Raw genomic sequence first — 27,379 nt, 5'->3', positions numbered from 1 at the left:
AATATAAACATGAAGGAATTTTCTTACAGCTCAGGAAATCCACCCGATCCACACAGATGTGTACATATTAAGGACATGCAGAAAACGGAGAGTAATAGGATAACTATTGACAAAGTAAGACCAAGAGATAAAAACCTGCTTTAAAAAAAAAAGAAAGAAAAGAAACAACAACCATGACCATGAAATGAACCACACAACAGCATAAAATTGCACAGGGCTCAGAATTAGGCAAACTTGGAAATGAGGACAGAATTCAGAAAAGGAATCGGCACTTTAAAATCCATTCAGACTAAATGAGAAGGGGCATGATTATCAGCAGGCAGGAGAGAAAATGTCCCAATAAAAATAGATTAAAATAAAATATTCATCAACCTAATCAGATAAAATCACTAAATAAGGAGCCAATATCATTCTGATAAATGAATCAACTATTCTGCAGCATTCTTCAATCTTCTAAACACAAAACATCCAGCAGATCTGCAGCTTCACTGAATACATTGCTGACAGGAGTGTGTACACTATAATTCTGAAAGTGTTTTGTATATGCTGTAGAATTAAACTAATGTATGAAATCATTGATAAGTCGACAATCAGAATTCTCCTGGAGGAAGAGCAGGACAGTCCTCAATGAAAGCAGAGAAGAACCTTGTGTGGTGGATTAGCACATAAGTCACTGTGGAAATAATGATCCATTTCACACTGAACCTCTTGACCTGGCTTAGGACCCAAGATGCCCCACTGTCACACAGCACATCTGGCTCCTCGATCTTAGTTCAAATATCACTGCTGTCTGAAAGAGCTGGCGGCCTTGGTGGTGTTCAATGACCAGAGTGAAGAAACAAAACAGAAGGTGCACAGGACTCAGGACACGTGAAGCAGAAACACCAGCTACAGATTTAGCACAGCCCTTTCCTTTGTGACTGCCCACTGCAAAGACCCACGGCACAGACCAGAAGACCGCCGGGACTCTACACCAAGAGACATGAAGTGGACGGACCCGCTGCTAACATGAGCTGCACATCGCTGTGCTGGTGTCTCCTCCTTTGACCCTATGATCTCAGCCTGTCTGCCAGTCAGGTATAGGCTTGTGTCTATTTGTTAAGATTAAATGCAGACTTCCCTTCACCCCACTATTCGTATACCAGGAAAACTTCCACTTTAAAACATACATAGTTGGTAATAATTCTAGCTTTAGTCTACATATGGGGTTTAAGGGAACTGTAAGGTATTTGGGCATTTTAAAAGAAAATTTTCAAGGAAAATGCAAATATCTTACTGCCAAGAGGCATTTCTCAGGACTAATGCCCTGGGTTGGGGAGGGACCCCAGGCTGCTTGTTTTGCTGTGTTTCCTAGTCTATACATTCACTCTCCCATAGACTGATCCAGAAACAGCTGATTCCAGCTCTCATGGTATCTTCATTTACTGTGTTCATTAACTCCATAAGTATTTGTGAGCACTCAGTGGTTCAAGCACAGTTTTGTTCTGAAGGTACAGAACAGAAAACAGATACTACATCTGTCTCAGGGAGTTTACAGAACTGCCTTGGTACAGATAAAGATGCAGACATCTGTAGCATAATATGCATGGGGAGAGGCATGTGATTTAGAAATTGTTCCTAGGTAAATGTGGAGGCACTAGAGGACTAGGAGCTGGTGAATAACCGGATTAGAACTCTACTCTGAAGAAGTTATCCTGTGTGCTGAGGAAACATGAGGCAAGAAATGAAAAAATCCAAGGCACGTTTTCTACAGAGCTAGATAATGCAGACAGCCCCAGAGAACACGGTAGAGGTGTGTTTAAAGCACATAAGAATGCAGTGGCCACTTCTGCTCGGTGCCGGTATGTTATATTATCTGAATTCCTACAAGCAAATACATAAGCACGGCCATTAACCCCTGCCCTTTACCATTTATAGATGAAGAAATTCTGGCTTAGAGCAATTCTGTGATGTGCCTAATGGAACAAAGCTTTAAAAAAAAAGATATCATGTAAGTCAGGCCTGAGACACAGGAGAATCTGTTCATAAGTGACACCTTCCCCACAGCACTCAAACTCTGCTTACACACACTGAGATTGTGGGCCAAGGCCAGTGAACAGGGATTTTATTTCATGTTATACCAGTGCCAGGGGGTGCCTCAATTCTGAGACAGAAAAGACAATCCTAAGGACATTAACTAAAGATTCCAATAAAATCCAAAATCTTCCTATATTTTTAAGGTGTAAACGCTTATTTTATCTAACTTATATAATATTTATACCCTTATTTCATTATATATATATATGTATATGTATGGCTATTACCATATAGAATTATATAGAAGAACATGCCTCCATTTTATCACATATATACATATATATATGTACAGTATCATGAGATGACTATGATTATTATAAGAGAATATTTCAACACAGGTTCTTGGTTGGCATCTTTAAAGTTTAATAAAAATATAGTATTCAAACAATTACAAAAATTGTATTTATTAGTTATTTTATAGTCAATTTAAAATACAAATAAAGGCATCAAATTCTGATTATGTATCATAATATAGCATTTTTCTTATTGATCTTTATGTAGGTCAAGCATAGCATAAATATCACTTTAAGAACAGAGAATACAAAAGTGAAAATTATTCTAGAACTTACTTCTTGTCCTTAATATTTTTATCTCATTTCAATAGAAGGAAGCATACCTCAAGCGTTTCCTAACTAGGAAACCACGTATCCATCTTTGAACAATCAACACTGGTGAATTATGAGCCAGAATCCTATTAATCCTTGAAATTATCTGCTTGATATTTTTAATTTCATCCTCATATGTTGTACCCTGTATGAAGAAATGTTATTCAGTATTTTTTAGCATTTATTAAAGCAGTTAACAAAGAGATGTAAAGAAATTAATATAACATTCAGCAAAGTCTTGTCAACATAGTAAACAGTAAATATACTTTAGAATCGGTTAAATATAGAAACATTAGTATTTTCAAATAATTTCTATTTTCTGCACAATATGCAATATTCCTGAGAGTATCCTATATCCCAAGCTGTTCTCCCAATCTGGAAACATACATGAAACTGACACCATAATAATCCTCCTCTGTGGAAAGTAGTGGTGTGGACTGGTATCTCCTTAAACCTGAAGATGGCCTTTGCTATGCACTATTGTAAAAGGGGAGGACACGCGTGGAATTCCTGAACATGACACCACTCCTCAGAGCTGTGCAGCTTAGGTGTGCTGTTGGACACTCTCCTTTGGGAACTAACAGTGTCCTTTTGCGAATTCCCAGACTTTGGGTCACAGACTGATTCTGTCTCATTGTTCACTGACTAGTTAGAAACAGTCACTTTTATTACATATGTTATAATATATATATATATATATATACATATATATATATCATGTTTGGATATATATAATAACACATTAGAAATAAAGTAAAAATAAAATATTAGAAATAAAAATATTTACATTGTTTTAAGGTGCTGTTGGGTGACTCTACCCCCTAAGGACATGTGAACTAATGCCTACTGAAACCTGATAGAAAAAGACAAACATCCAACCTGGAGAACCAATGTCTCATCCTCTTACCTCAACCTCCTGGATGCAGGGATTACATCGTGAGCCACTGTGACCCATCCTTTAGCTTAATTCTTTTAATGAAGTACAATTATATTATGATATAGATATATTACTAAGATTGCTCCCTTTCTCAGTCTGAATTGTGGTTCTCTACAAACTTTAGACAGCTATGGGTTTCTTTTTGTTTATTTATTTTTCACCTCTATACCTCTATTTGCTAACCTCTAATAATCGCCTTCCTTGCTACATTTTTTTCTGCCTTACCTATGCAAATTACCCTCATAATTACACTTTATGTCAGGAATTACCTCTTAAATTACAGCCTTTAAAATGAACTTCCAGTTCCATTTCTGTGCTTATATATCAAAAGCTGAAACAATTATCCCTCCTACTTCAACCAATGCACACTTCATTCTGTGTTGTCTATAAGGTCATTAAAACCACTCTTCATCATGTCAGCTAAGCTAATAAACCCTTAATTCCTACTTCTTTCCCATCTCTTCCCATCCAGGAAATGGTTTAATTCTATCATCTCTCTTCTCTCCCGGAGTACTAAATCAGACCTTATAAGCCATGAGCAAACTTTAGTAATAACTCCTCATTTCTATCCCACTCTGATAAAAAAAAAAAAAAATTGAGAAGCTACTAAGCTAGGGTAGGCCTGGTACTTTAAATCCCCATGAGAACAAAGCAAAGCCCAATGTAAACAATAGGATAAACTAGACAATGTACCAATCAGAATCTGCCACATAGCCTCTGGCTGGGACCTTCTTTGTCCTAACTCCATAGCCACTCCATGAAATGCCTCCCTTCTCCTAGACAGAGTGCTAGCTGCTTGCACTCAGATGCTCCTCTGGCTGTGCATCAGGGGATGTCTATACAAACGCATTCAAATTTAAATGTGCAAAGCTGTGTTTTCTTTTATCACGTCGTTTTCTTCAGAACACAGAAAGACTTTTCTAGAATGCAAAACTCTTAAATGTTTCCCAGGGATTTTACAAGATGAAGTCCAGGCTCCCTGTCTTACATTTAACATTTTACTACTGCATTGTTGACATCTCAAACATGTCCCCTAGCCTCCAAGAACACTGAACCACTTTCTGCCACTCCAATTTGTCAAACTCTTTGAACACCTCTGTGTCTGCAAATGCCTCCTACTGTCTCAGTTGCTCAGCACCAATGCCAACACTTCTATTTGTCCAGAGATTTCTTGCATTTAAAAAAAAGTATCTTAAGTATAAATGCTTGTGCTTTCTTTTTATTTTCTGTCTTATTTTTAGCTGGTATTGAACAGTTTGAATATTTTTTAATTTCATACTTTGTCCAGTGTTCATGATCTTTTCCACTATGTCTCATTTCTCTCTCCTCCCCTCCCCTCTCCTCTTCTCTTTGCTTTTCCATCAGAGGCAAAGTCTTTCTCTGTAGCCCAGCCTGTTCTGCACCTCACTATGTAGCCCAGTGTGGATTCAAACCTCTCAGTCTTCCCAATATTAGCATTGTAGGCATGAGCCACCAGACCTAGCTTTTACACTCTTTCTTTATTGCATCTCTTGAATTTGCATTAATTTCTCTGTACAGTTTAGATCTGTGTATGATGCTCTAGATCTCAACTCCATTTTGTATTTTTATTTCCTCAATATTTTAATAAAGTAACTGAACAGTACTTCAGCCTCCAAGTCTCTAGATAATTACCTTATAAGATGCCAATAAAAATGGCATGATGGGGAAACCTACAGAGAAAACCAAACCAAACTAGTGGGAACTCATGAACTTTAGACCAATAGCTTTGGAGCCTCCATGGGACTGACTAGACCCTCTGCATAAGTGAGACAGTTGTGTAGCTTGATCTGCTTAAGGGGCCCCCTAGCAGTAGGATCAGGATCCATCCCTGGTGCATTATAGCTGGTGTTTTGGAGCCCACTACCTATGGTGGGACACCTTGAACAGCCTTGATTCAGGGGGAGGGGCTTGGACCTGCCTCTACTAAATGTACCAGGCTCTGCTGAACTCCCCATGGGAGGCCATATCTTTGTGGGGGAGGGAATGGGGGGTGGGTTAGGGAGAGGGAAGGCTGGAGAGGCAGGAGGAGGGAAGAGAGGGGGATCTGTGGTTGGTATGTAAAATGAATAAAAAAATTCCTTAATAAAAAAAGAATGTCTCTGTTGACTTACATAAAAGTCAAAACCCTTCAATATCTAATCAAGTGGAATCATCCTTTTTCCAAGGAAAAGCCACTCCCTCCATCCATGGAGCTCTGACTGACAAAAGCTGCCTGGCTTGACCCTTACTAGCTCTTTGATCTGGGCTAAAGAACATGTACATCCATTTCTGTGATCTGTAAGACGGAGACAGAAGTAGTGCCGTCTCACTGGGCCATTGATAAAGGACTGGGAGCAGCAGCTGAAACACTGTGACCATCCAAATAAGGTCACCTCCCAAGAGTCTTACGGCATTAAATAAAATGACATTGAGCCAGAATTTTGAGACTTCTGAATACATAATTATCTTTATCACAAAATTAACACAGAGAAGCACTGAGTAAGCACCTTGCTCAATATAATGTAAGCTCTGAAATTAATATATTAGCTAGGAACGTGACTGATTCTAAACTAGTCACTCTAACAAAAGGAATCATAATAAAATCTAGACAAACCATATATATTTTAAGCATAAATATCAATAATCCATAAGATAAGACAGATGATACAATAATAATGAAATGTTTATTCTAACAGCACGCAGAGTGATAGAGATTAGTGTTAATGTTGGCACAAAATATAGAGAGGCTTTGAAGAGAAAATAATAAGGCTTTGTCATATGACTCCCATGGAATCTACTTTACATGTTGACAATAAGAAAAGCTCTAGAAGCTAATTCCAAAAGCACATGCTATTCAGATTGCATAAAATTCTAAAATGGAACCATTTTCAACCAGTTCCTTATTCTAAGTAGCTTCTGTAGTTATAAAGTTTTCATTCCATGTGTATTGAGTCTGGAAGGCCTGCCACTTCTCTTTCTGTGTGAGGATTTCCATCAGAATCCCCTTAACACACCTCACTGTTTCTTGGAATATTTGAAAACTATAAAACATACTAATATAAGCATAAGTATTTGTTTCAAATAAAATAAAACCATACCTCATACCTATTTCACCTTTTTATTCCTTGGAAAACATATTCTCTTTTGAACAGTATGTTCGTTCACCATATAAAATGGTGAGAATGTGTGATTTCTCCACATTTACAAGAAAGACTTTTGTAGTATTTTAAATTAGTATTTCTAAAACTCTCTTGGTTAACACAGAGATACTGGAGAGTTCTGCTCTATTAATCACTGTAGAACTAGGGCACAGAATAAAACTGTCACAGAATCCACAGAAGGTACAGAATAAAGGGAGCATGGACTGTGGTAGGCAATAAGAAATGTGTGTTTCTTTTGAGATACTTTTAGATACATAGTTCACACAGCATTTCCAGACGTTCATCTAGCTTGTTACAGACATACTGCTGAATATCATTACATGGTAAGAGTAGATCAGCTTGGGGAACCCTTTTCATTTGGGGGTTTGCTGTGGCTGGAAGGGGGTTTGTCCCTCAAGAGTTTATATATTGAAGGTTTTATCCTAATGTGGCATGTGGAGGTGAAGGTTTTAAGAGCTGGTGCCTATAGGGGTCATCAAATCACCACACTGCCCACAGAAGGGACAGGGTAGCTTTGAGTGGATCACCGTGAAGCCAGAGTGTGCCCTCACCCAAGGTTCTCTGCTTTTCATTTTTAGTGTAACCTTCCACGTGTGCTCCACCATTCACTATGAGGTTGATGGCAGAGTTCCCTTAGCTTCCACAAGTGAAGTGAATAGGCCCATTATTTCATGAGTAGCCTGTTTCAGGTGTTTTGTTATAATGGTAAAAATTGAATGCTGGGTAGCTATAGAGAAACTGCTCAAAACATTCATGAAGAATTTATGTTTGCCAAGACTTAATCCTTTATTTCTCTGGGATAAATTCTGAGACAAGCAACTAGTGAATCACATGATAATTCCATGATCAGTTTCAAGAGAGACTAACAAAATCCTTCCCAGAGGTTTCTCTGTATACTTATAAGAATTTGGTGACAGTACTTATTTTTTTTATTTTAGCCATAATTTGTACTTAAAAATAAACAAAAGCAAAACAAATGAAAAGACAATCTGTTATTTAACTTGTATCCCCCTAACGGATAGCAACATTAGACACACATGTGCTCAGTGTGCATCTGTGCACCTCTGTGATGAAAAGCCACTGACAGTTTTGGTGACTGTTTAGCAGTCGTGCTTTGTGTTCAGCTTTGAAAGTTGCATATGTCCCACAGATTCTAGGCCTGGATCAAACATTTCTTTCAGTAAGGTGAAGCATTTAACTGTTCGTGCCCTTCTTTAAGTTGTTGAACTTCTAGCCTCCAGTATTCAAGAATGTAAAAAAAAAAACAAAACTGACAATTGTGTTCACAGCCATCGCCGCGCCGCCGCTCCCTAACGCCAGCGCCACCTCTTGCTTGCAGAGCTCCAGCCGAAGGAGAAGGGGGGTAAGTAAGGAGGTGCCCATACCATGGCTCCTACAAAGCAAATCCACCTCCACCGGTGGTAAAGCACCCAGGAAACAACTGGCTACTAAAGCCGCTCGCAAGAGTGCGCCCTCTACTGGAGGGGTGAAGAAACCTCATCGTTACAGGCCTGGTACTGTGGCACTCCGTGAAATCAGACGTTATCAGAAGTCCACTGAACTTCTGATTCGCAAGCTCCCCTTCCAGCGTCTGGTGCGAGAAATTGCTCAGGACTTCAAAACAGATCTGCGCTTCCAGAGTGCACTATTGGTGCTTTGCAGGAGGCAAGTGAGGCCTATCTGGTGGGCCTTTTTGAAGATACCAACCTGTGTGCTATCCATGCCAAACGTGTAACAATTATGCCAAAAGATATCCAGCTAGCACGCCGCATACGCGGAGAACGTGCTTAAGAGTCCACTATGAGGGGAAACATTTCATTCTCAAAATTTTTTTCCCTCTTCTTCCTGTTATCAGTAGTTCTGAATGTTAGATATTTTTTCCATGGGGTCAAAAGGTACCTAAGTATATGATTGCGAGTGGAAAAATAGGGGACAGAAATCAGGTATTGGCAGTTTTTCCATTTTCATTTGTGTGTGAATTTTTAATATAAATGCAAGATGTAAAGCATTAATGCAAGCAAAATGTTTCAGTGAACACATTTCAACAGCTCAACTTTATAACAATTATAAATAAACCTGTTAAAATTTTCTAGACAATGCCAGCATTTGGATTTTTTTAAAACAAGTAAATTTCTTATTGATGGCAACTAAATGGTGTTTGTAGCATTTTTATCATACAGTAGATTCCATCCATTCACTACACTTTTCTGAGTTATCCTACATGCAAGTACATGTTTTTAATGTTGTCTGTCTTCTGTGCTGTTCCTGTAAGTTTGCTATTAAAATACATTAAACTATAAAAAAAATGAAGAAGTTCTATGATTTGAAGGAATCCTGAAAAATATATGCTAATGGCATTTGGTGATTGGACCACTGAGAGGGATTACTTCATGAAGTCTCTGCCCTCTTGAATAGGTTTAAACTTTAATCTATTATGGGATAAATGAATTAATGATTTACCAGTGAGATGGCTTTGCTACCAAACTGAGCTATCTAGGACATGCTCACTCTCTTGTGATGACACCACTGTCACATTCTTATGCACTAGGAGGGCATCACCACACTAACTTTAAATTTCACCCAAACAGCAAGTAATATGCCTTGGACATGGTTTTCCTGACACTTGCAACAGTTTGTGACTGGGGAAGCTTGCTTATCAGAACTACAGTGAGAGGAGATGATGGTAGAATGCTTAGAAGGTGTGGATTTATTGTGAGTAGGTGACTCATGTGATTAGCCTCAGAAGGAGTTCTTGTGGAACATTCCTTAGTTCCCACGTTGTTAGAAAAGAAGCAAGCCTGGCCCCCGAATCTCCATGTCTCACTGTAATTCCCATGCTTTCTCCTCCTGGTTTTTTTTTTTTTTTTTTTTTTTTTTGGTGCCATGCTTTTATTCAAATGAAAGGGGCACTACACTGCACCAGGAACTAGCAAGTCCAACAGCACTGACGGCACGCATCCTCTGCAGTGCTCAGGAGTGGACAGGAAGCACACCACACGCTGCACGTTGCCCAACAGTGTCCATGAAGTCACGGCGAGGAAGGGGACTTTGGCTTTGAACAGCCAAATAAAAACGGCAACAGTCCTCCAAAAATCAAACTGAGAAACAGAGGAATTAAAAACTTCACAAGTTGTGTAAAGCAGCAGAAGTTGACAGGCCACACTGCTTACCATGACAAGGATTTGGCAATTTAAACTGACTAATTATCATGGTGATCTGACCTCCAACGACGACGACAACGATGACAACGCTTGTGGTGTTTCAGTAAGGTTGACAGAAATCTCCAAACTTTATGGAATGGCATATTTTCATTTGTATAATTTTAAAACATAATTTAAAAAGCTGCACCATAATAAAAAATCTGCAGTCTAAAGAAATATATCTGTATTCCTCTTGCATTAATAAAGTAAAATATACTGAGAGCAATGAGCTTCGTGGCAATATTCACACCCTACCTTTAGACACTAGACATTCAGTTCAGCTGCTGGCTATACAGAGACAGGTGTGGTCATCTGACCTCACTGCAGCTAAACCAAGGGCAGCACCTGCTTTTCAATGTACACTCTTTTAAGCTGATTGCTGATAGAAAAGTGAAGAATGGGCCACTGTAACATCTCAGATGGAATGTGAAAAGGTCTGGAAAAAGGAACTAAACCATCATCTTCATAAACTGACCAAAAATTCATCAGGAGTGTAACCATGCCTGATGGCTTTATGAAATACAGATTTTAAGAGAAAGGACTCTGAGCAGAGAGAGAAGAGGAAGAGATGAACCTACATGTGGGAGAGACACCATAGGACATGGAGAGGAAATAGGAGGTTCAAGATGGGAGAGAGGTAAAAAGCCATGAGGCAAAATATTAATATAAATGGGTTAATTTAGGATATAAGAGCTAGAGGGACAAGCCTACACTATAGGCCGTGCTTTCATAATGAATAAGTCTCCAGGTTTTTGTGAGCTGCAGCCCAAAGGAAATTCTGACTACATATGGTACCCAATGTATGGCTCAAATATCCAAACACAGGACCTGAGAAAGCTAAGAAAAATTCTAGACAAGGAGCTAGATGTGGGTTTCTAGTCCTACAGTCTCTCAGGCAGGCCAGTGCTCTGTGTACAGAGGTGTGGCTACCAGCCATCGCCTGAGGGCTGTAGCTAGCTCCCAGCACCTTACGCTAGCTCCATTTAGACCTTGAGCCACAAGACAGCTGACATGGCAGTTTAAGATTTGTCTCACATGGTCATGCTGTTCATGTACCAAGCACACAGTATGATTGAATGGTTATATCTGCAGCCAGTATAACAGCAGTGTTCACTGTACTAAGAAGGTTAGGTTCTTCATCTGTGACCCCCTGCTTATCTTTCTGTCTCCCTCCCTAGACTTTTCACTACTTCCTTAAAGGGACCTCTGCTATTTTGACCATGCTTGAAGAGATCACATACACTGCCACCATAGAGCAGAAACTAAGTGATTCTTTGCCTTGAGGGTGCAGGTTAAGACACCAGACTTAAATGCCACCTCACTTTTATTTTTTTTTTAATTATTACAAAATAATTACCAAGCCCAAAATGTATTCAACTAATATTGAGAAACCACGTTCTTACTAATAGTGTTTAAGGACCATAGGCAGTTACAGTACAACCTCGCAGCTTCGCATTCAGCTTCCTCAAGGTCAGTGTCCATTTGCCCCCTCCCAGCCTGATCACTGTCCACATTAATTCCTATTCTTCCTCAGATCCCCTCTATAAATGCAGCCATGTAACACATAATTATGTTTGGTCAATGACAGAGCCCATAGGTAGTGATGGTCTCATGAGGTGACATCACCATGTTGTGTCACAACTGTCTTAATCTGTTCAAAATGCCACGGTGTTTGACAGTGGTGGGGCCACCTAGCAATCCCTCAAATGCACTCCATTGTTTATATCACATTTGAAAATATTCTTTTGGAAATCCATGATCAGACTCTGTCCTGTTTTTAATTAATTTTTTTCTAAGAGCTGAAGAGTTAAGCCTTCCTTCCAACTTATCAGCTCTAAAATTCAAATGCTATGAAGAATGAATGATTATCTTTTTAAATCTACACAATAATGTGTAACCTCAGGGTTTCAAGTTTTCCTAAGAATGTTCAGTATTTTATGTCAAAAAACATTTGGTTATACCTATTAAACTAAATCAACTGAATAACAAGTATTTTTACCCTCTTCCATTAATATAAATTGTGTCTTATGCCATTTCAAAAATAAAAAATAGTTTCCATGAAAATCAACATATATCAAAATAAATATCTTTCAGACAAAATGTATTTATATACAACTTGATTTTAGATTGGCATGTTTGCATAAGAGGCATACAAACTTTTATAAACTACCAGATATAAAGTCCATTGCTAATGTTTTCACCAGTGAATATTTTATAAAAGATACAAAACAATACCGTTAAACAGATTATATATTTGAGTATAGTATTTAGAGCTAAAATTTTATATCTAAGAACTAAAATTTTGAAGGAAACATTCATTGAGTAAGTTACCTTTACCAATGCTGGGCAAAGGTTAAAGAATAGCCTGTGGTTGAACGTCTTAAATCTCTCCGGAAGATGCCAGTTCTGAATGATTTCTTCATCAGATATAATGTGATGGTCCAGGGCTTTGAGAGGCCAGATACTATTGACAAGAACATGCCTGTAGCCCTTCTTAAGACTCACTGGGCAGTCAAACATGGTCAGCCCTATAAGGCTTGCACACACATCCAACACGCAGATGTTCTTCAGCTTGGCAAGGCCATTGTCATGAAGGTAGAGGAGTTTTAGGTTCTTGAGTCCACCCCAAAAAGTTCTATCTGGAAGAGTCTTTATCTGAAATAATATTTAAAATATGTATGATTCATAAAATCTGCAAGGAAAAAATGGTGAAACATTTAATATCATCTAAACTTCAGTATTTTGCAAATGGCAAGTGCCTAATAAATAAAACCAGAATCTCCAATTATCCAAATAATGACTGCACAGTCATGATGTACTAGGTATTTAAAATAAGTTGCAATTAGTAACATAATGAATATATATACACACTCACAGGTATGTATATATAGAGACCTTTCAGTGAAAAGTACTTAGTATAATTCCAAATGAGGTTCCTCACATAAAGAATTGGGGGCTCAAAAATATATTATTGTAATCTAGACTATGCATTTAAGAAGTGAAAATATGGGCTGAAAAGATGGCTCTGTGGTTAGGAGCTCTCGCTGCTCTTGCAGCAGACCTAACCCCACACTTGACAACTCACAACTACTGATAACTTCAGCACCCTCTTCTGGCTTCCGTGGGCACCTACAGTCACACACACACACACACACACTCACACGGAGTCACACACACACACACACACACACACACAGAGTCACACACACACACATATACATGTAAATAAAAACAAAATAAATCTTTAAAGCAAAATAATTTAAAAGGAAGTGAAACACAGATTGGGGAGATGGCTCAGTGGTTGAGAATGTCTGCTCTCCAGTGACTCATGTTCAATTCCCAGAACCCACGTGGGATAGATGACAACCCTGTAACTCCAGATTCAGGGAATTGGGTGCCCTCTTCTGGCCTTTGTAGGAAGCTACACACATTTGGTACAGATACAGAGAAACTCTATACATACATAATTTAAAAATAAGAAAAGCACAACTTATACATTTTTATGTATCATTTAAAGTTTTAGATTACATGGTGTATTTTGAGTCTGTTGGCCTTATTTGTATAAAATTTTAAGCTTTTCTTTATATTTTCAATGGCTGGAAAGAGTGTTGTAGGCTAACAGAATAAGTTCACTGACATGCAGACAGCAGTCAGTGCTTACCTGGTTTCCATGGAGATCAAGTTTGATGAGCTTTATGCAGCTCTGTAGTGGCTGGATGTCAGTAATGAAGTTGTTAGAGAAAATGCACACTCTCAGAGAGATGCAGGACTGCAGATTCTCCATGGACTTCAGATGGAGGCCATTGTACTTTACAAACACAAAGTCTTTCTGATCTTCTATTATATTTTCATTGTAGTGACTCCACTCTTCATGACTGGTAAGCTCTTTTGTGATTGTTCCATGAAACATCTAGGAAAGCGGGAGATAAATGTTTAAGAATGACCCTGGGAGCTGAAGACTTGGCTCAGCAATTCAAATGACTTGTCACTCTTTCAGAAGACCTGGATTTGGTTCCCAGCAACAAATAGCAGCTCAAACTGCCCACATCTTCAGTTTCAGGGGATGTGACAACCACTTGGTGACCTCCAAGGATATCCACATGCAAATGCAATATACACATACACAAAGCACAGACAAAGAGATACACATAAATATTTAAAATATAAATATTTACAAAGAATTACTTTCAAGTTTTAAAAATCTACATGAAATGAAAATACAATATTATCTACTATATAGTAATGATAAAAATGGATAAAATGTCATGATATTTTAATTATGTTAAAATATGATTTTATTTGTATGTTAATAAATAAAGTTTGTCTGGAGATCAGAGGTCATTAGCAAGCCAGGAATAGAAGTCAGGTGGTGGTAGCCCACGCCCTTAATCCGATCACATGGCAGGCAGAGTCTCTGTGTGGTCAAGGACACAGCCAAGCATGGTGACCCTTGAGTTTTTAATCCCAGTACCAACCATAGAGACCAGGAGGTCTGTATAGACAGGCAATGGCAAGGAAGTCATATGGCTAGGCTTAGAGCCAATGACAAGGCAGAACAGGAAAGCAATAAAACACAAGACACACACAAAAAGATCTCTTTCAGAGAAAAAAAAATGACAGCAAATGATAAGCTAAAGGGAGTCGTGGCTATTGCTCTGATCTCTTAGGCTTTAACTCTGTATTTAGCTCTATGTTTCTTATTTAATAAGAGCATTTAAAAATGTGTCTACACTATGGGTAATTTCAGATTTCACAGAAGGCAGTTAGCCATCGTCTTCAGGAGGATATATAAGCATAAATTATCTACCTGGTGGCTTTTTTTGCAAGATAAACTATCCTTCCCATTAGAACCAGCTTCTACCAATAGCAGATAAATCTACATGATCCAGATAAAAATAAATGTAAAAAATTCATTTGAAGTTGATATAAAGACAAAAGATACTTTAATATCCTGGCCTAACACTATAATCCACAAACTCTAAAGTCACCTATAGAATTTATGAAAAGGCGATTCACGAAATCCTATCTCTGATTTAGTGTATCAGGATCCCAGAGCTAAGGATCTTTTAATCCAGCAATTCATGAACATTCTGACAGAGATTAGCCCAAATTACAAATGAATCGCCCTTGCAAATTTAAAGCCACAACCTGGTACAAGTCGCTGTATCTCTGTAATGCAGTAAGTTCCGTGGTCCCTGAAATGCAGCCTGTATCTACATTGTGCCTTATTTGCTTGTTTTAATTGTACAACTATGGAAGCCTCTCCCTGGGTTTTTCTTCTAAACGCCTACTTTTTTCCATTTCGGTGTAAAGCCTGGCTACCTTCAGATGATGACAAGGGTTTGTGAGCACCCTGTATGCATGTTCACAACTGCCGAGAGTTCACATGTGCAAGTGCCCTGCTGTGTTCATAAAGCACTGTTTCACTGCAGTCGTCCACAATGACTCTCACCCTGCCATAACCCCTCAGCCTTTGGAGAAGGGTGTAGGATAGGTGTACCATTTGTGGCTGAGTGGTGTTTTGTATCTTTTCCTCTGTATCTTAACCAGTTGTGGGTTTCTGTTAATTGACATCTACTGCCGAAAAAAGTTTCTCTTATGAGGGATGAGAGATGCACTAACCTATGGTATAATAGTGTCATTATGAGCACTTTAATACTTTCCATTTAGCACAGTAACAGTACTAGGTTTTCCAGTGAAACTCATTTTAGGCTGTGAATGTGGCTCAGTAGACAAACACTTGCCTAGTATTCACAGGGACCTCTTTTGATGCCCAGCATTTAATATAACTCACTTTTAAAACATACAGGAACATTACATTTCATAGATATAGCATGTTTTATCAATCCAATCACCCATTAAGCAGATTTTAGCTGACTTAAAGCATGGGAGATCACAAATAGAATTGCCACAAGCAAGTCTTCTCATGTGCATGTTACATTTCATTTGGATAAATATCAGGTAGTTTACTTTCTGGATCATATAGTATGCTTTATTTTGTGATGAACTACCTTTGTCTTTGGAATCAGCTCTACTATTTTGTGTTTCCATCAGCAACAAGCTGAGAGAAATTATTCCTATATATTCTTACTAGTACTTGGTGTGTTGGTATCTTAAATCAAAGCCAGACAGATAGCTATATAGAGGTACCTCACTTTTTGAATTTGTATTTCTTACAGATACATGATGCTGAACATTTTTCTCTATGTTTGTTTGCCACATGAGTGTGTCCTTTAATGAGGCTTTTTTTTTTTTTGGCTCCTTTGTCCATTTTTTGGTTGGCTGCTATCTTACTGTTGAGTTTGAGAACCTTGTATTATTTTGGATATTAACCTTTCATCACGTGTTTTACAGTGTTTTCTCCAAGACAGGCACTAGACTTGCCATTTTCTTAATTTTCCTTTTTCTTCCAACACATAAAATCGTATTTTAAAACGATGCTTTATATAAACAGCATCCATCCATATACAGCATCAAGATTCTGTCTCTGTATCCAATTGAAACTGACTTTATGCTTCACTGTATCAGTATACAATTAATACATATATAGATGTGTGTAATTTTATATAACCATATCACTGTATATAGAGCTTTTATTTCAAATTATTTATCATACTATTCCATCTTTTATTTTGAAACATATTTTAGACATTGTAATATAGTTATTCAAACAGATTTATCTCTCTTTTTTTGTTAAAGTTCATTGTGTGTGTGTGTGTGGGGGGGTCATCCATTGAACATGGCTGACTCATCAAAGGCCACAGCCTTAAAGAAAATTGACTTACCCTTTCCCAGCAGCTATGAATTATCCATAGCTCCTCGGCTAGGGGTAGGACTTGTACAAATTATAACAACTGAGCTGGAAAATATACCTACTGGTACAATAGGGAACAGAATTTCATGGGGGTAATCAACAACTTTCTGATTTGAATTTCAGGATTTAAGTCACCCTCCATAAGATAGAGCCCATACCTGACACCCAGAACTAGTGGCCAGATAGGTCATAAAGCTCTCCTTAAGAACCTACTACTGTTAATCTGCTAAATAGATACAGCATTAAACTAACTCCTGATGGTATAGCACTAGACTCATAGATCAGTGCATTTTTCAACGTTTATCGGAAGTTTCTTTTTGCAGTAGATAGCGACTAACATAGAGACTCACAACTGGTCAATGTGGAGAGAATAAGACTGCACAATCCTCAGCTTCTTAAATTGCTCCTCTATATTACACCATTTCATCCCAAGACTCAGGGATTATTGTGGAAGGCACGTAGAAAGAGGGTAAGTGCCAGACACAACAGGGAAGGTGCACTTATATCACAGCAGTTGTGACAGCATGCACAAGCTGCACGAGACCTGCACAAGCTCAAGAGAAAGCTAATTCCAGCATGGAGAGGGAAGCTGGGCATGATGTGCCATGCGATATTTTCAAATTTCACTGTAGTGGTTTAAAAGAAATGGTCCTCATGCGCTCATAATGAGAGGCACTATTAGGAGCTGTGGCCTTGCTGGAGTAGGTGTGGCCTTGTTGGAGTGTGTTACTGGGGGTGGGCTTTGAGGTCTAGCAATGCTGAGTAGGACAGTCTCTTCCTGCTGCCTGTGCATCAAGATGTGAACTCAGCTCCTCCTCCTGCACCATGTCTTCTTGTGTGCCACCATGCTTCCTGCCATGAGCATAACATACTAAACCTCTGGACTGAAAGTCAGCCCCAATTAAATGTTTCCTTTATAAGAGCTGCCATGGTCACGGTGTCTCTTCATAGCAACTGATACCCTAAGACTTTTTGTTTTCCACTTGTAAGAATGTGTGGTACTCTAATATGTAGGACCTTTTGACTTTTATTATTCCCTTGGAATTTCAACCTAGTTCCACAGTTGAAAATTAACTCCATCTGTATTCTAACAACTCACAAAAACTTCTACCATACTAGTCTTGATCTCCAGAACTAGATACATAATGCACACAGACACAAACAACAATTTCCACTATATATGCACACATGTTTGTTCTATATATCTAATATTAAATTAGATGTATCCTCTTACCATTTCACTATGCTTCCCCATATATAGCTTTCCTCATCTCATTTGCTGGCCATTTCATCCTCCATCAGTGGACAGATGTTGTTGCTTTTGCCTTTAGAATGTTTCTAGAATCTAAGCAATTTCTCACCATCCCCCATTATAATCTTTTAAATTTCCACCAATTCTTTCCTGTTTGCACTATTTTAGTAGCCTCCAAAAAGGCTCTCTGCTTGTATTCTTGTCCTACACACTGACACATTTCAGTGTGTCCCCTTTAAACACAAGGGAAGTCTTATCAAAACCCTGGCGTTACTCCAACTCACTCAAAAGTAGAAATCACAAAATCTGACTTCTACTGCTGTTACTCAGACCCTTTAACTTTCTGTATTTTCTAGATTTTCTTCAGCAAGAATGTACTGTGAAACAATAATCTTTCCCCACAAATGTCTCTACTTTAAATACAGAATTAAATGCTAAAGTCAAGACTAAATAAAAGACTAAGGTTACTCAGAAACTTAGTCAAGTTCATAGGAAATTGCTTTGCAGAATTCTGAGCAAGACTTTAATGAAGAGAAACTTCCCAAGCCAAATTGTAGAGGAGGATAGGATTTCTGGGTGAGATTGAAGTCTTCCTTAAATGTTGTTACTTACTATATGCTATGTGTAAGAATGGAGAGATTAATCTGGAGAACTCATTATAAACTAGGCACTTTACAGGAGAAATACATATTATCAGCGGATGAAAGCATGTTCAACGGGGCCGACTTCCCACTATCGGGCACTATTGGGCATCCTAACCTACACCTTTGGTAGAACCCGAGAAGCAAGGGAACACAACTGAGCGCCCTGTTGCTCAAGTTCGAGACTGTGCCTGAGAGGCTGGCCGACTGAAGGAAGCAGCGTGGTCTGGTCCGACATACAGCATCCCACGTGGGCCGGACCTGGGGCGCAGGGGCCCCCTGAACCCGAGGTTCTGGCGCCTGGCCTCCTTGAGAGTCCTTCTGACAGGAACGGAAGCTGTGTGCGGGCAGGTCACCTCAGCGTCCGGGTGATGTTCCACTGTGCTCGGCGGGCCGGTCCCCTCTGGCACGCCGCGGGCTGTCGGGCGTGGACAGGCGGGAGCCGACGGCGCAGCCCCACGCAGCCCGGGCACAGCTAGGTGCCCATCTGCACACAGAGCGTTGCCCCGGAAACATGGCCAGCGCACACTCATGGCATCCTAGCTTTTCCAGTCTCCCGGAGACTCCAGGACGCGGTGACGTAGCAGCGCGGCCGGGGCGGGGCGGGGCGTGGGACTCGGAGTGCGCACGCGTACTGCGCGGGCTCCCAGAAGTCGGGCCATGGCGTCTCTCCGCGAAGCGACCCTGCGGAAACTGCAGCTCTTTTCGGAGATGAGAGGTACCTCGGCGGAACCGAGTTCTCTGGCCCCGTGCACGGAGGGCGCCGTGCCACGGACCCCTCGCCGCTTCCTGTCCTCTGCTCCTTCCTGTCCGCCCTGGCCTTTGCCCTTCCCGTCTCCCTCTGCCCCTGCCCGCGTCATCGCAGGTGTCAGGATGGAACAGTAAGAACTCGGGACGTGGCTGTGAGGCCGTGACTAACGCACCGCCCAGCTCACTGGTTTGAAGCCATGCTGCTTACAGAGTCTGAAGTAGATACCGTGTTTCTTCCCTTTGCCCCAGTCCCCTGCATAACTCACCAGCTTATTCCTGTTTAAACTCCAAAATGAAGCCAATTGTGACTTTAAAAGTTCTAAGTTTAAGTTTGCCCTTTAAAAGAAAAAAGCACAGATGGGTGGGTGCCCTTGTCGGAACAGCTGCCTGATAAAACTGGTGTTTGTGACTGTCTAAAATGTAGGGATTTATATTTGGATATCAGTGTTGGGAATTATTAAATCCTAGGTAAGGAATTCCTCCCTCTCCTCCCTCCCTCTCTCACTTCCCCCTTCTCCCCCCCCCCTTCTCTTTTAACTTGTTAAATAAAAGGTCCTGTATCTGCACAAGACACCCCAAGACCAAGTTCTCAGCACAAAGGAGATTTGTTTGCCCCAGAAGGACAGAGGGCAGGGAATAAGAGACAAAGACGGGAGACAGATGATGAGGGAGAAGGGGAAGAGAACGAGGGGGAGGGGCAGGGGGAGGAGGGGAGACTGACATGGCCCATAGGCTAATGGCAGTTTATAAAGGTAAAAGAGGATAGTGTTAGAATGAGGTGTTTGATTTTGATTTCATTTTGATGTTAATTAGGGTAGCCAAAAGGGGGCTTTTGATTGCTGGACTTCAGTACTTTGACAGCTGGATCTTGATAGTCTCAAGGGGGAGGGAGAGGCCAAATGAGAGACTAGACAGACCTTGGTGACTAGCTTTAGGAATGTAATCTAATGGTTTTTAGCAAGGAAGAGGGAATGGGGGAAGGGCAGGGCCTGTCAGAGCCATGCTTGCCTTACTCAGGCCAGGTAGAGCCCCTTCATTCAAACCCTATTAATATTTTTGTTGATAAAGGAGAGGTTCCCACTGTTGACCAGTGTAGTTTGTCACTTAATGAGTTCATTGGGGAGTTTGATCCTAACTTTTGTGTGGTATTCTGATGGCCTATGTAAGTTTAGTTCAGTCACGGTAAAGCCATAATAAATAGTAAGAGCTGAGTCTGGTGCTGCAAGACTGTACAGCTGTCTACTTGGGAGGCTGAGGCAGTGGGGTCAAGGTTCAAGGACTGCCTGGATTACAGGAAGAGTCAGGGCCAGCCTGTCAATTAGTAAGATACTCTCTGAAAAACAAACGAAGAGAGGATTGGGCATATAGCTCAGTGATGGGGTGCTTCTCTGGCATACACAGGGCTCTGTTCATCCCCAGCACCATAAAGAAATTTAAAAATAAAAGAACAAAGAAAAGTTAATAAACAGACAAAACAACCCACATTTCTACACAGAAACATGGAAGTGTAGAGTTGCTATTCTCATCCACGGAACATTAAGGGCTCTAGTTCATGAAACTTGCTTGATTTGGGACCAAAGATTGTTGTAGGGTTTTGTTGTGGTTGTTTGTTGCATCTTCTTATGAGGAAGCTGGTAATGATTATCCTTGTCCTCCCCTCTTTTGAACTAGCCAAGCTTGTAATAGGGAATTCTAATAATATAAAAAAACTTCTTGCCATTTTCCAATAGGTAAACCCGTGGTGTCTGGAAAATTCTGGGATGTAGTTGCAATAACAGCAGCCGATGAAAAGCAGGAGCTTGCTTACAAACAACAGTTGTCAGAGAAGCTGAAGAGAAAGGAATTGCCGCTTGGAGTTCAATATCATGTTTTCACTGATCCTGCTGGAACTAAAATTGGTATACATTTCATGAGATGTTTATAACATATTATGAGCAAAATAATAATTGAATAATTTCGGAGCTTTATAGTTTATAAACTGTTCATCTCCACACATGGCCTTTATAAACTTTAAAATCTGAATCTAACTAAATTAACTCCTCTTAACAAGATGAAAGTCAGAGCAAAGATTCTGAGCCACTGTGACTTAAAGGTAAATTTGTCCATATCACTATATAAAAGAATTTTTTTTCTTCAATACAATTATAGTAGACCTCATTGGAAGTTCTTTCCCAATCCAGTAGTTTCTTCAGACATTTACATGAGGAAAACAAGTCAAAAGATTTTTGTATATACTTGGTCTCTTGAAACCAAACTATGGAATACAGATGAACCATGTCCAGTTACATAAAGTAACTTAGAGTATTTACTTAAACCCTGGGTTAATTCAAACTTTGTCATCATTGTAAATAAATAAATTATATTTTACCTTTGATTCTGTATAGTGAGAATTGCAAATAATTTCAAATACTTTTTATAGTTATTGCTTAAAAGTATTTTGCTTTGAAATCCAGTATTCATCTTTAATTTACTTATTTATTTTCTGTGTTTCACTTGGAAGTAGTTTGATTTTTATGAACATTTATCCCTAAAATTGTGGCTCATATGGTAAGGAAAGTGAAAGCCTCTCAGTGCCAGGAAGAGAATGCAAGTATATGACACTGGTGTTATTCTGATGATGATGATCCACTGTTGGTTCAGTATATGACACTGGTGTTACTCTCATGATCCACTGTTGGTTCAGTATATGACACTGGTGTTATTCTGATGATGATCCACTGTTGGTTCATCCCTCACAGGAAGAAGGTCAGCACTTGTGTGATGTCCCTTCTGTAGAGAAGAATTATGTATACAGTATGTTAGTAATATTTAAAATACATTGTACAAACCAAGTTCTTGTGTTTAAAAAAACTTTAGCTTGTGTGTTGGGCTGTGTCTTTTGGAAGAAGTCATTAAGTAAGTTTTCTGGTTGACAAATGCAAATGATTCAGTGTGTGTCATAGATTATGTAATTTATCATTTCTTTACTATTCTTGAGAGATTATTACCTGCTGCTTTGCTATATTTCTTGATTAGCTGTTTGTTTCCTTATTTACTGTGACTGATCTGTTCTTCTGCCAATACCTTCTCAATCTGTCTATCTCATATTAACAAAATTCACATCTTCAAAATTATAACATTAAGTATATCATCTTAAGAAAATTTTCATAATTTTCTGTGAAGCAAATTGTGCTTTTGAATTGTTTTTCAGGAAATGGAGGATCAACACTTTTTTCTCTTCAGTGTCTGGAAAACCTCTATGGAGATAAATGGAATTCTTTCACAGTCCTGTTAATTCACTCTGGTAACTTCTTGGTTATTCATTTACATTTGCCCTCGAGTTTTCAACCTTTGACACCTTAGGGACTTTATCTCCCTTGCAAATGATTTCCCCTATAATTTATTTTGTTTTAAAATTCATAGATGGTATTTTACTTTGGAAATAAATGTTCTTGGCTTTGGGGGTTTGAAAATATGCTATTTTCAATGTGTAAGTTTTGATTTTCACAAAATTTTTTCTTAACATTGTAGCTTATATACATCATCTTTTATGGATATTTTATCATTTCATTTTTGGTTTGCAAATAGAAAATTATTTTTCACAAAACTTGAAAATGTGGGCATTTCTCAGGAGTCTGGAAGGAGAATTTTGTTACGAAAAAAAAATGGATGCTGATGAAAATGATGATTAGACATTTCTCAAAACATCTAGCTTGAATTTTTGTCTTAGTATTGATAGTCAAAAGCTACAATATTTAACGGTTTTAAAAAAGGAAAAATAACAAATTAAAGAGTTAACACATAAATATATATGTAAAAAGCATGTAGAATATTTCAAAAGAGAGAAATCAAAAGGATGTTGTCAGAATAGTGGGTGGGTTTTTTAATTCAATACATGTAATTATATTAAACATCTGGTTGCATAGAAACTTCTGTTGTTTCTCTCTTTAATTCTAGTAGGCTGGTGAAACTTTGGTCAAGGCCCAGCATTGGCCTGGGACATATAATTTAGAATTCCTTCTTCATGGCTTCAAAGACGCATTCTAATTCCAAGTTGTGTACACAGTCATATGACTCTTTGTACAGATGACATCATCATAGCACATCCAAGTCCTTCTTTAAACAAAAGTTAAGAATGTAGAAAATTTACTTTAGTCTTGTAAAATAAAGGTAAAATTAATTGGACATCAGAAAATAGATAGCAAGAAATATAGTGGCCCCTCTGAATCCTGTAGACTCAGACAATGATGGACAGAAAGTATTTAAGGGGTAATAAAAATATGTCTGTACTAAACATGTAGACTTTTCATAATTCCTGGAATATCATTGCATAACCACTGTTTATGTAGATATTACATTGTGTTAGATAAAGATAGTGTGGGGTACACACAAGTAAGTGCCATTTCAGGTCGGGGGTGGGGGTTTGTCCTTGGCTTTTGAAGTCTGTCTGGGCTTGTGAACCAGTTTCCACAGTTGTGAGGAGGGTCTTTTAGTGTAAACTTTACTATCATCTGGTCTTTGGAAGGTAAACAATTAGAATTAATTTTACCTCTTATTTCTTGAACAATGAATGTACTGTGTACAAAGTACTTTAAATGTTGCATTGTTCTCATTATACTGCAGCTGACTGCAGTAAATCTTCAAGTAAGTAGCTGAAGCATGCTAAGCCACAGGTGAGCTCATTTATCAGATCCTTTCCCAATACATAAGTCTGCATCGCACTATACACATTTTCTTTACATAAAAAGGATTCAAGACATTCAATGTGTTTAAGAGAACATATTTCAGAAATCAAGACATTATGATGTTCATCTTAGAAGGGAAAAGCCAATTTAAGTGAAAAAGTGGTATAATTAAAAAAATTGTTCTTAAGTAAATTTACATTTACTTTCTTAAGTATGTCTCACAAGTTGAAGACAGTGCATCGTAAAATGGATGTTTAACAGAGAAGTACATTTTGAAACTGTTTAACTGCATTAGTCTTTTACAACTTTTTCTAAGTACATCCCTAATTTATAACTTTAACCATGGTTGGAATGCATTGTTAGAAATGTTCATGGAGGATCAAGTTCTAAAATTGGTCCCTTTGTTAGTTACGCAATTGATAGAGAATACTTGATAGCCAGGCTCTGTGTGTCTTTCAATTATTTCCTGACCTAGAGTCTTTAAAATTGTATTATATCAAATTGCCATATGAGAAACACTCTTTGATGGTTTTAAAGTCTAGATTTCCTAATTCTACCCTTAATTTTGATTAGATACTTAGTATTAAATACCTTCAGAGGTATGTTATGCTATAACTGGTGCCACCAGATTTTGAAAATCTCTTCAAGAACATATTTTTAAATATTTTTACATTGTTTTTTAGGTGGCTACAGTCAACGGCTTCCCAATGCAAGTGCTTTAGGAAAAATCTTCACAGCTTTACCACTTGGTGAGCCCATTTATCAGATGTTGGAGTTAAAACTAGCCATGTACATGGATTTCCCCTCACACATGAAGCCTGGAGTTTTGGTCACCTGTGCAGATGATATTGAACTATACAGTATTGGGGACTCTGAGTATGTTGCATTTGACCAACCTGGCTTTACTGCCTTAGCCCATCCGTCTAGTCTGGCTGTAGGCACAACACATGGAGTATTTGTCTTGAACTCTGCCAGTTCCTCACAACATGGTGACCTTGAGTACAAGCAATGCCACCGTTTCCTCCATAAGCCCAGCATTGAAAAAATGCATCACTTTAATGCTGTGCATAGACGAGGAAGCTTTGGTCTACAGGACTTGTCTCGGGGTGACACAGCCAGTCTTCCATTGCACTCTGAGTATGTCTACACAGATAGCCTATTTTACATGGATCATAAATCAGCTAAAAAGCTACTTGACTTCTATGAAAGTGTAGGCCCACTGCACTGTGAAATAGATGCCTATGGTGACTTTCTGCAGGCACTGGGGCCTGGAGCAACTGCAGAGTACACCAGGAACACATCACATGTCACTAAAGAAGAGTCCCAGTTGTTGGACATGAGGCAGAAAATATTCCACCTCCTCAAGGGAACACCACTGAATGTTGTTGTTCTTAATAACTCCAGATTTTATCACATTGGAACAACGGAAGAATATCTGCTTCATTTCACTTCTGATAGTACATTAAGGTCAGAGTTGGGCTTGCAATCCAGTGCTTTCAGTGTCTTTCCAAATGTGCCTGAATACCCCCGTGAGACACCTTGTGTCATTCACAGTATACTGGATTCAGGATGCTATGTGGCCCCTGGCTCAGTTGTAGAGTATTCCAGATTGGGGCCTGAGGTGTCCATCGGGGAAAAGTGTATTATTAGTGGTTCTGTCATAGTGAAAGCTGTGCTGCCCCCATATTCTTTCATGTGTTCTTTAAGTCTGCAGATAAACGGACACTTAGAATACTCAACTATGGTGTTTGGCATGCAAGACAACTTGAAGAGCAGTGTTAAAACCATATCAGACCTAAAGAAGCTTGAGTTCTATGGAGTCTGTTTTCAGTCTTGTTTAGATATTTGGAACCTTAAAGCTACAGAGGAACTATTCTCAGGAAGTAAGACACATCTGAGCCTGTGGACTGCTCGAATTTTCCCTGTCTGTCCTTCTCTGAGTGAATCGGTTGCAGTATCCCTTGGGATGTTAAGTGCTGTACAGAGCCATTCACCATTCAGCCTGAGCAACTTTAAGCTCCTATCCATCCAGGAAATGCTTCTATACAAAGATGTACAAAACATGCTAGCTTATAGGGAGCAAATCTTTCTAGAAATTAGTTCAAATAAGAAACAATCTGATTCAGAGAAATCATAAGTACAATATATTTTGTCTATGAACAGGATTGCAAATGCAGGCATTTTCTGTAGACCTCTGACTTTTCTCTCTTTCCCCCCCCCCTCTTTCTTTCTTCTCCTTTTCCATTTTTTGGCTTGTTCAGTAAAGCAACATAATAAAAATTATATTAATATAACTACTGTAGCATAGTAATAACAAAGGTACAGAAGGCCACTTTGGATGGAAAAACATTTCAGCATCAAATTTGTGAAAGTGATGCTGTTTTAAATGTTTTCACATTATTATAGCTTTGTTTTTTTGGTAAATATCAATTTGTGGGGTACTGTTCCATTCACATAACAAATACTTCTGTTTTAGAGGATGATTTTCTAAACATACTTTTAGAATTTTTTTGTTTTTTTGAAATTTGGTCCAATAAAGCTCTGGGTGTTATTGATGATTGTATTACTTTACTTGTCACAATGAGAAAATACCTAATAAAAACATCCTTTTAAACTTTTTAAGAAAATTGTCTTTTTCTGTTAATTTTTTTATTTTGTTCTATTTTTATTTTATGTATATGAATGTATTATCTACATGTATGCATATGCACAGTGGCCATAGAGGCTAGAATACCTGTTCTCAAACTGAGTCAAGACCCCTTTGGGGATGGAATGACCTTTTCACAGGGTCACCTAAGACATCAGAAAACACAGATATTTATGTTATGATTCATAACAGTAGCAAAATTATAATTATGAAGTAGCAACAAAAATAATTTTATGGTTGGGGATCACCACAACATAAGGAACTGTATTAAAGGGCCATAGCATTAGGAAGGTTGAGAACCACTAGGCTAGAGGAAGGCATTATATCTCTTGGGACTGAATTTACAGGTGATTATGACCTCTTTGTGGGTTCTGGGAGTCAAAACTTCATGCTCTGAAAATGCTTTAAAATGATGTTTGTGTTTCACAGATCCTGGCAAATGTAATTTAAAAAAAATGTGTGTGTGTGTGTATTATTCTTATAAATTTGAACATGTGCTGCAATACTTTATATCTACTGTCCCATTACACTGGAAAACGTGTGCTGATAGAACTATGTTGTTTGCTCAGAAGGCATAGGAATAGTTGAAAGCCAGTGCTCACTTCACCATGGATGTTACTTAATCCACCCTT

General features: G+C 38.7%; 2 protein-coding genes and 1 pseudogene across 6 annotated transcripts in view; 2 read left to right on the top strand and 1 right to left on the bottom strand.

Moving 5' to 3' along the window:
* The window catches only part of Lrriq3 (leucine rich repeats and IQ motif containing 3), a 113,473-nt gene extending 94,222 nt beyond the window's left edge, over positions 1-19,251 (bottom strand). The window contains exons 1-5 of one of the 5 annotated variants that reach the window (XM_042280195.2): positions 18,028-18,804; positions 13,982-14,063; positions 13,641-13,889; positions 12,311-12,634; positions 2,693-2,826 (exon numbers count right to left, since the gene is read on the bottom strand). In XM_042280195.2, the coding sequence (XP_042136129.1) occupies positions 2,693-2,826; positions 12,311-12,634; positions 13,641-13,889 (707 nt within the window). In that variant the 5' untranslated portion in view covers positions 13,982-14,063; positions 18,028-18,804. Of the gene's footprint in view, positions 1-2,692; positions 2,827-12,310; positions 12,635-13,640; positions 13,890-13,981; positions 14,064-18,027 lie in introns of all 5 variants that reach the window. The other 4 variants (XM_042280196.2, XM_006974956.4, XM_015993804.3 and 1 more) reach the window with 4 other exon arrangements.
* On the top strand, positions 7,482-8,802 carry LOC121830388 (histone H3.3A-like; annotated as a pseudogene).
* A 1-nt stretch (position 19,252) lies between the features above and the next one.
* On the top strand, positions 19,253-26,727 carry Fpgt (fucose-1-phosphate guanylyltransferase). Its single transcript, XM_006974908.4, has 4 exons — positions 19,253-19,404; positions 21,167-21,334; positions 22,627-22,719; positions 24,784-26,727. Exons 1-4 carry the CDS (start codon positions 19,347-19,349, stop codon positions 26,235-26,237), a joined length of 1,773 nt encoding a protein of 590 aa, XP_006974970.1. The 5' UTR covers positions 19,253-19,346; the 3' UTR covers positions 26,238-26,727.
* The last annotated feature ends 652 nt before the right edge of the window (positions 26,728-27,379 follow it).

The sequence above is a fragment of the Peromyscus maniculatus genome, chromosome 6, assembly GCF_049852395.1.
Source record: "Peromyscus maniculatus bairdii isolate BWxNUB_F1_BW_parent chromosome 6, HU_Pman_BW_mat_3.1, whole genome shotgun sequence".
Classification (NCBI taxonomy): domain Eukaryota; kingdom Metazoa; phylum Chordata; class Mammalia; order Rodentia; family Cricetidae; genus Peromyscus; species Peromyscus maniculatus.
The sequence above is the reverse complement of the archived record's forward strand: the minus strand, read 5'-3'. Positions and strand labels throughout refer to the sequence as shown.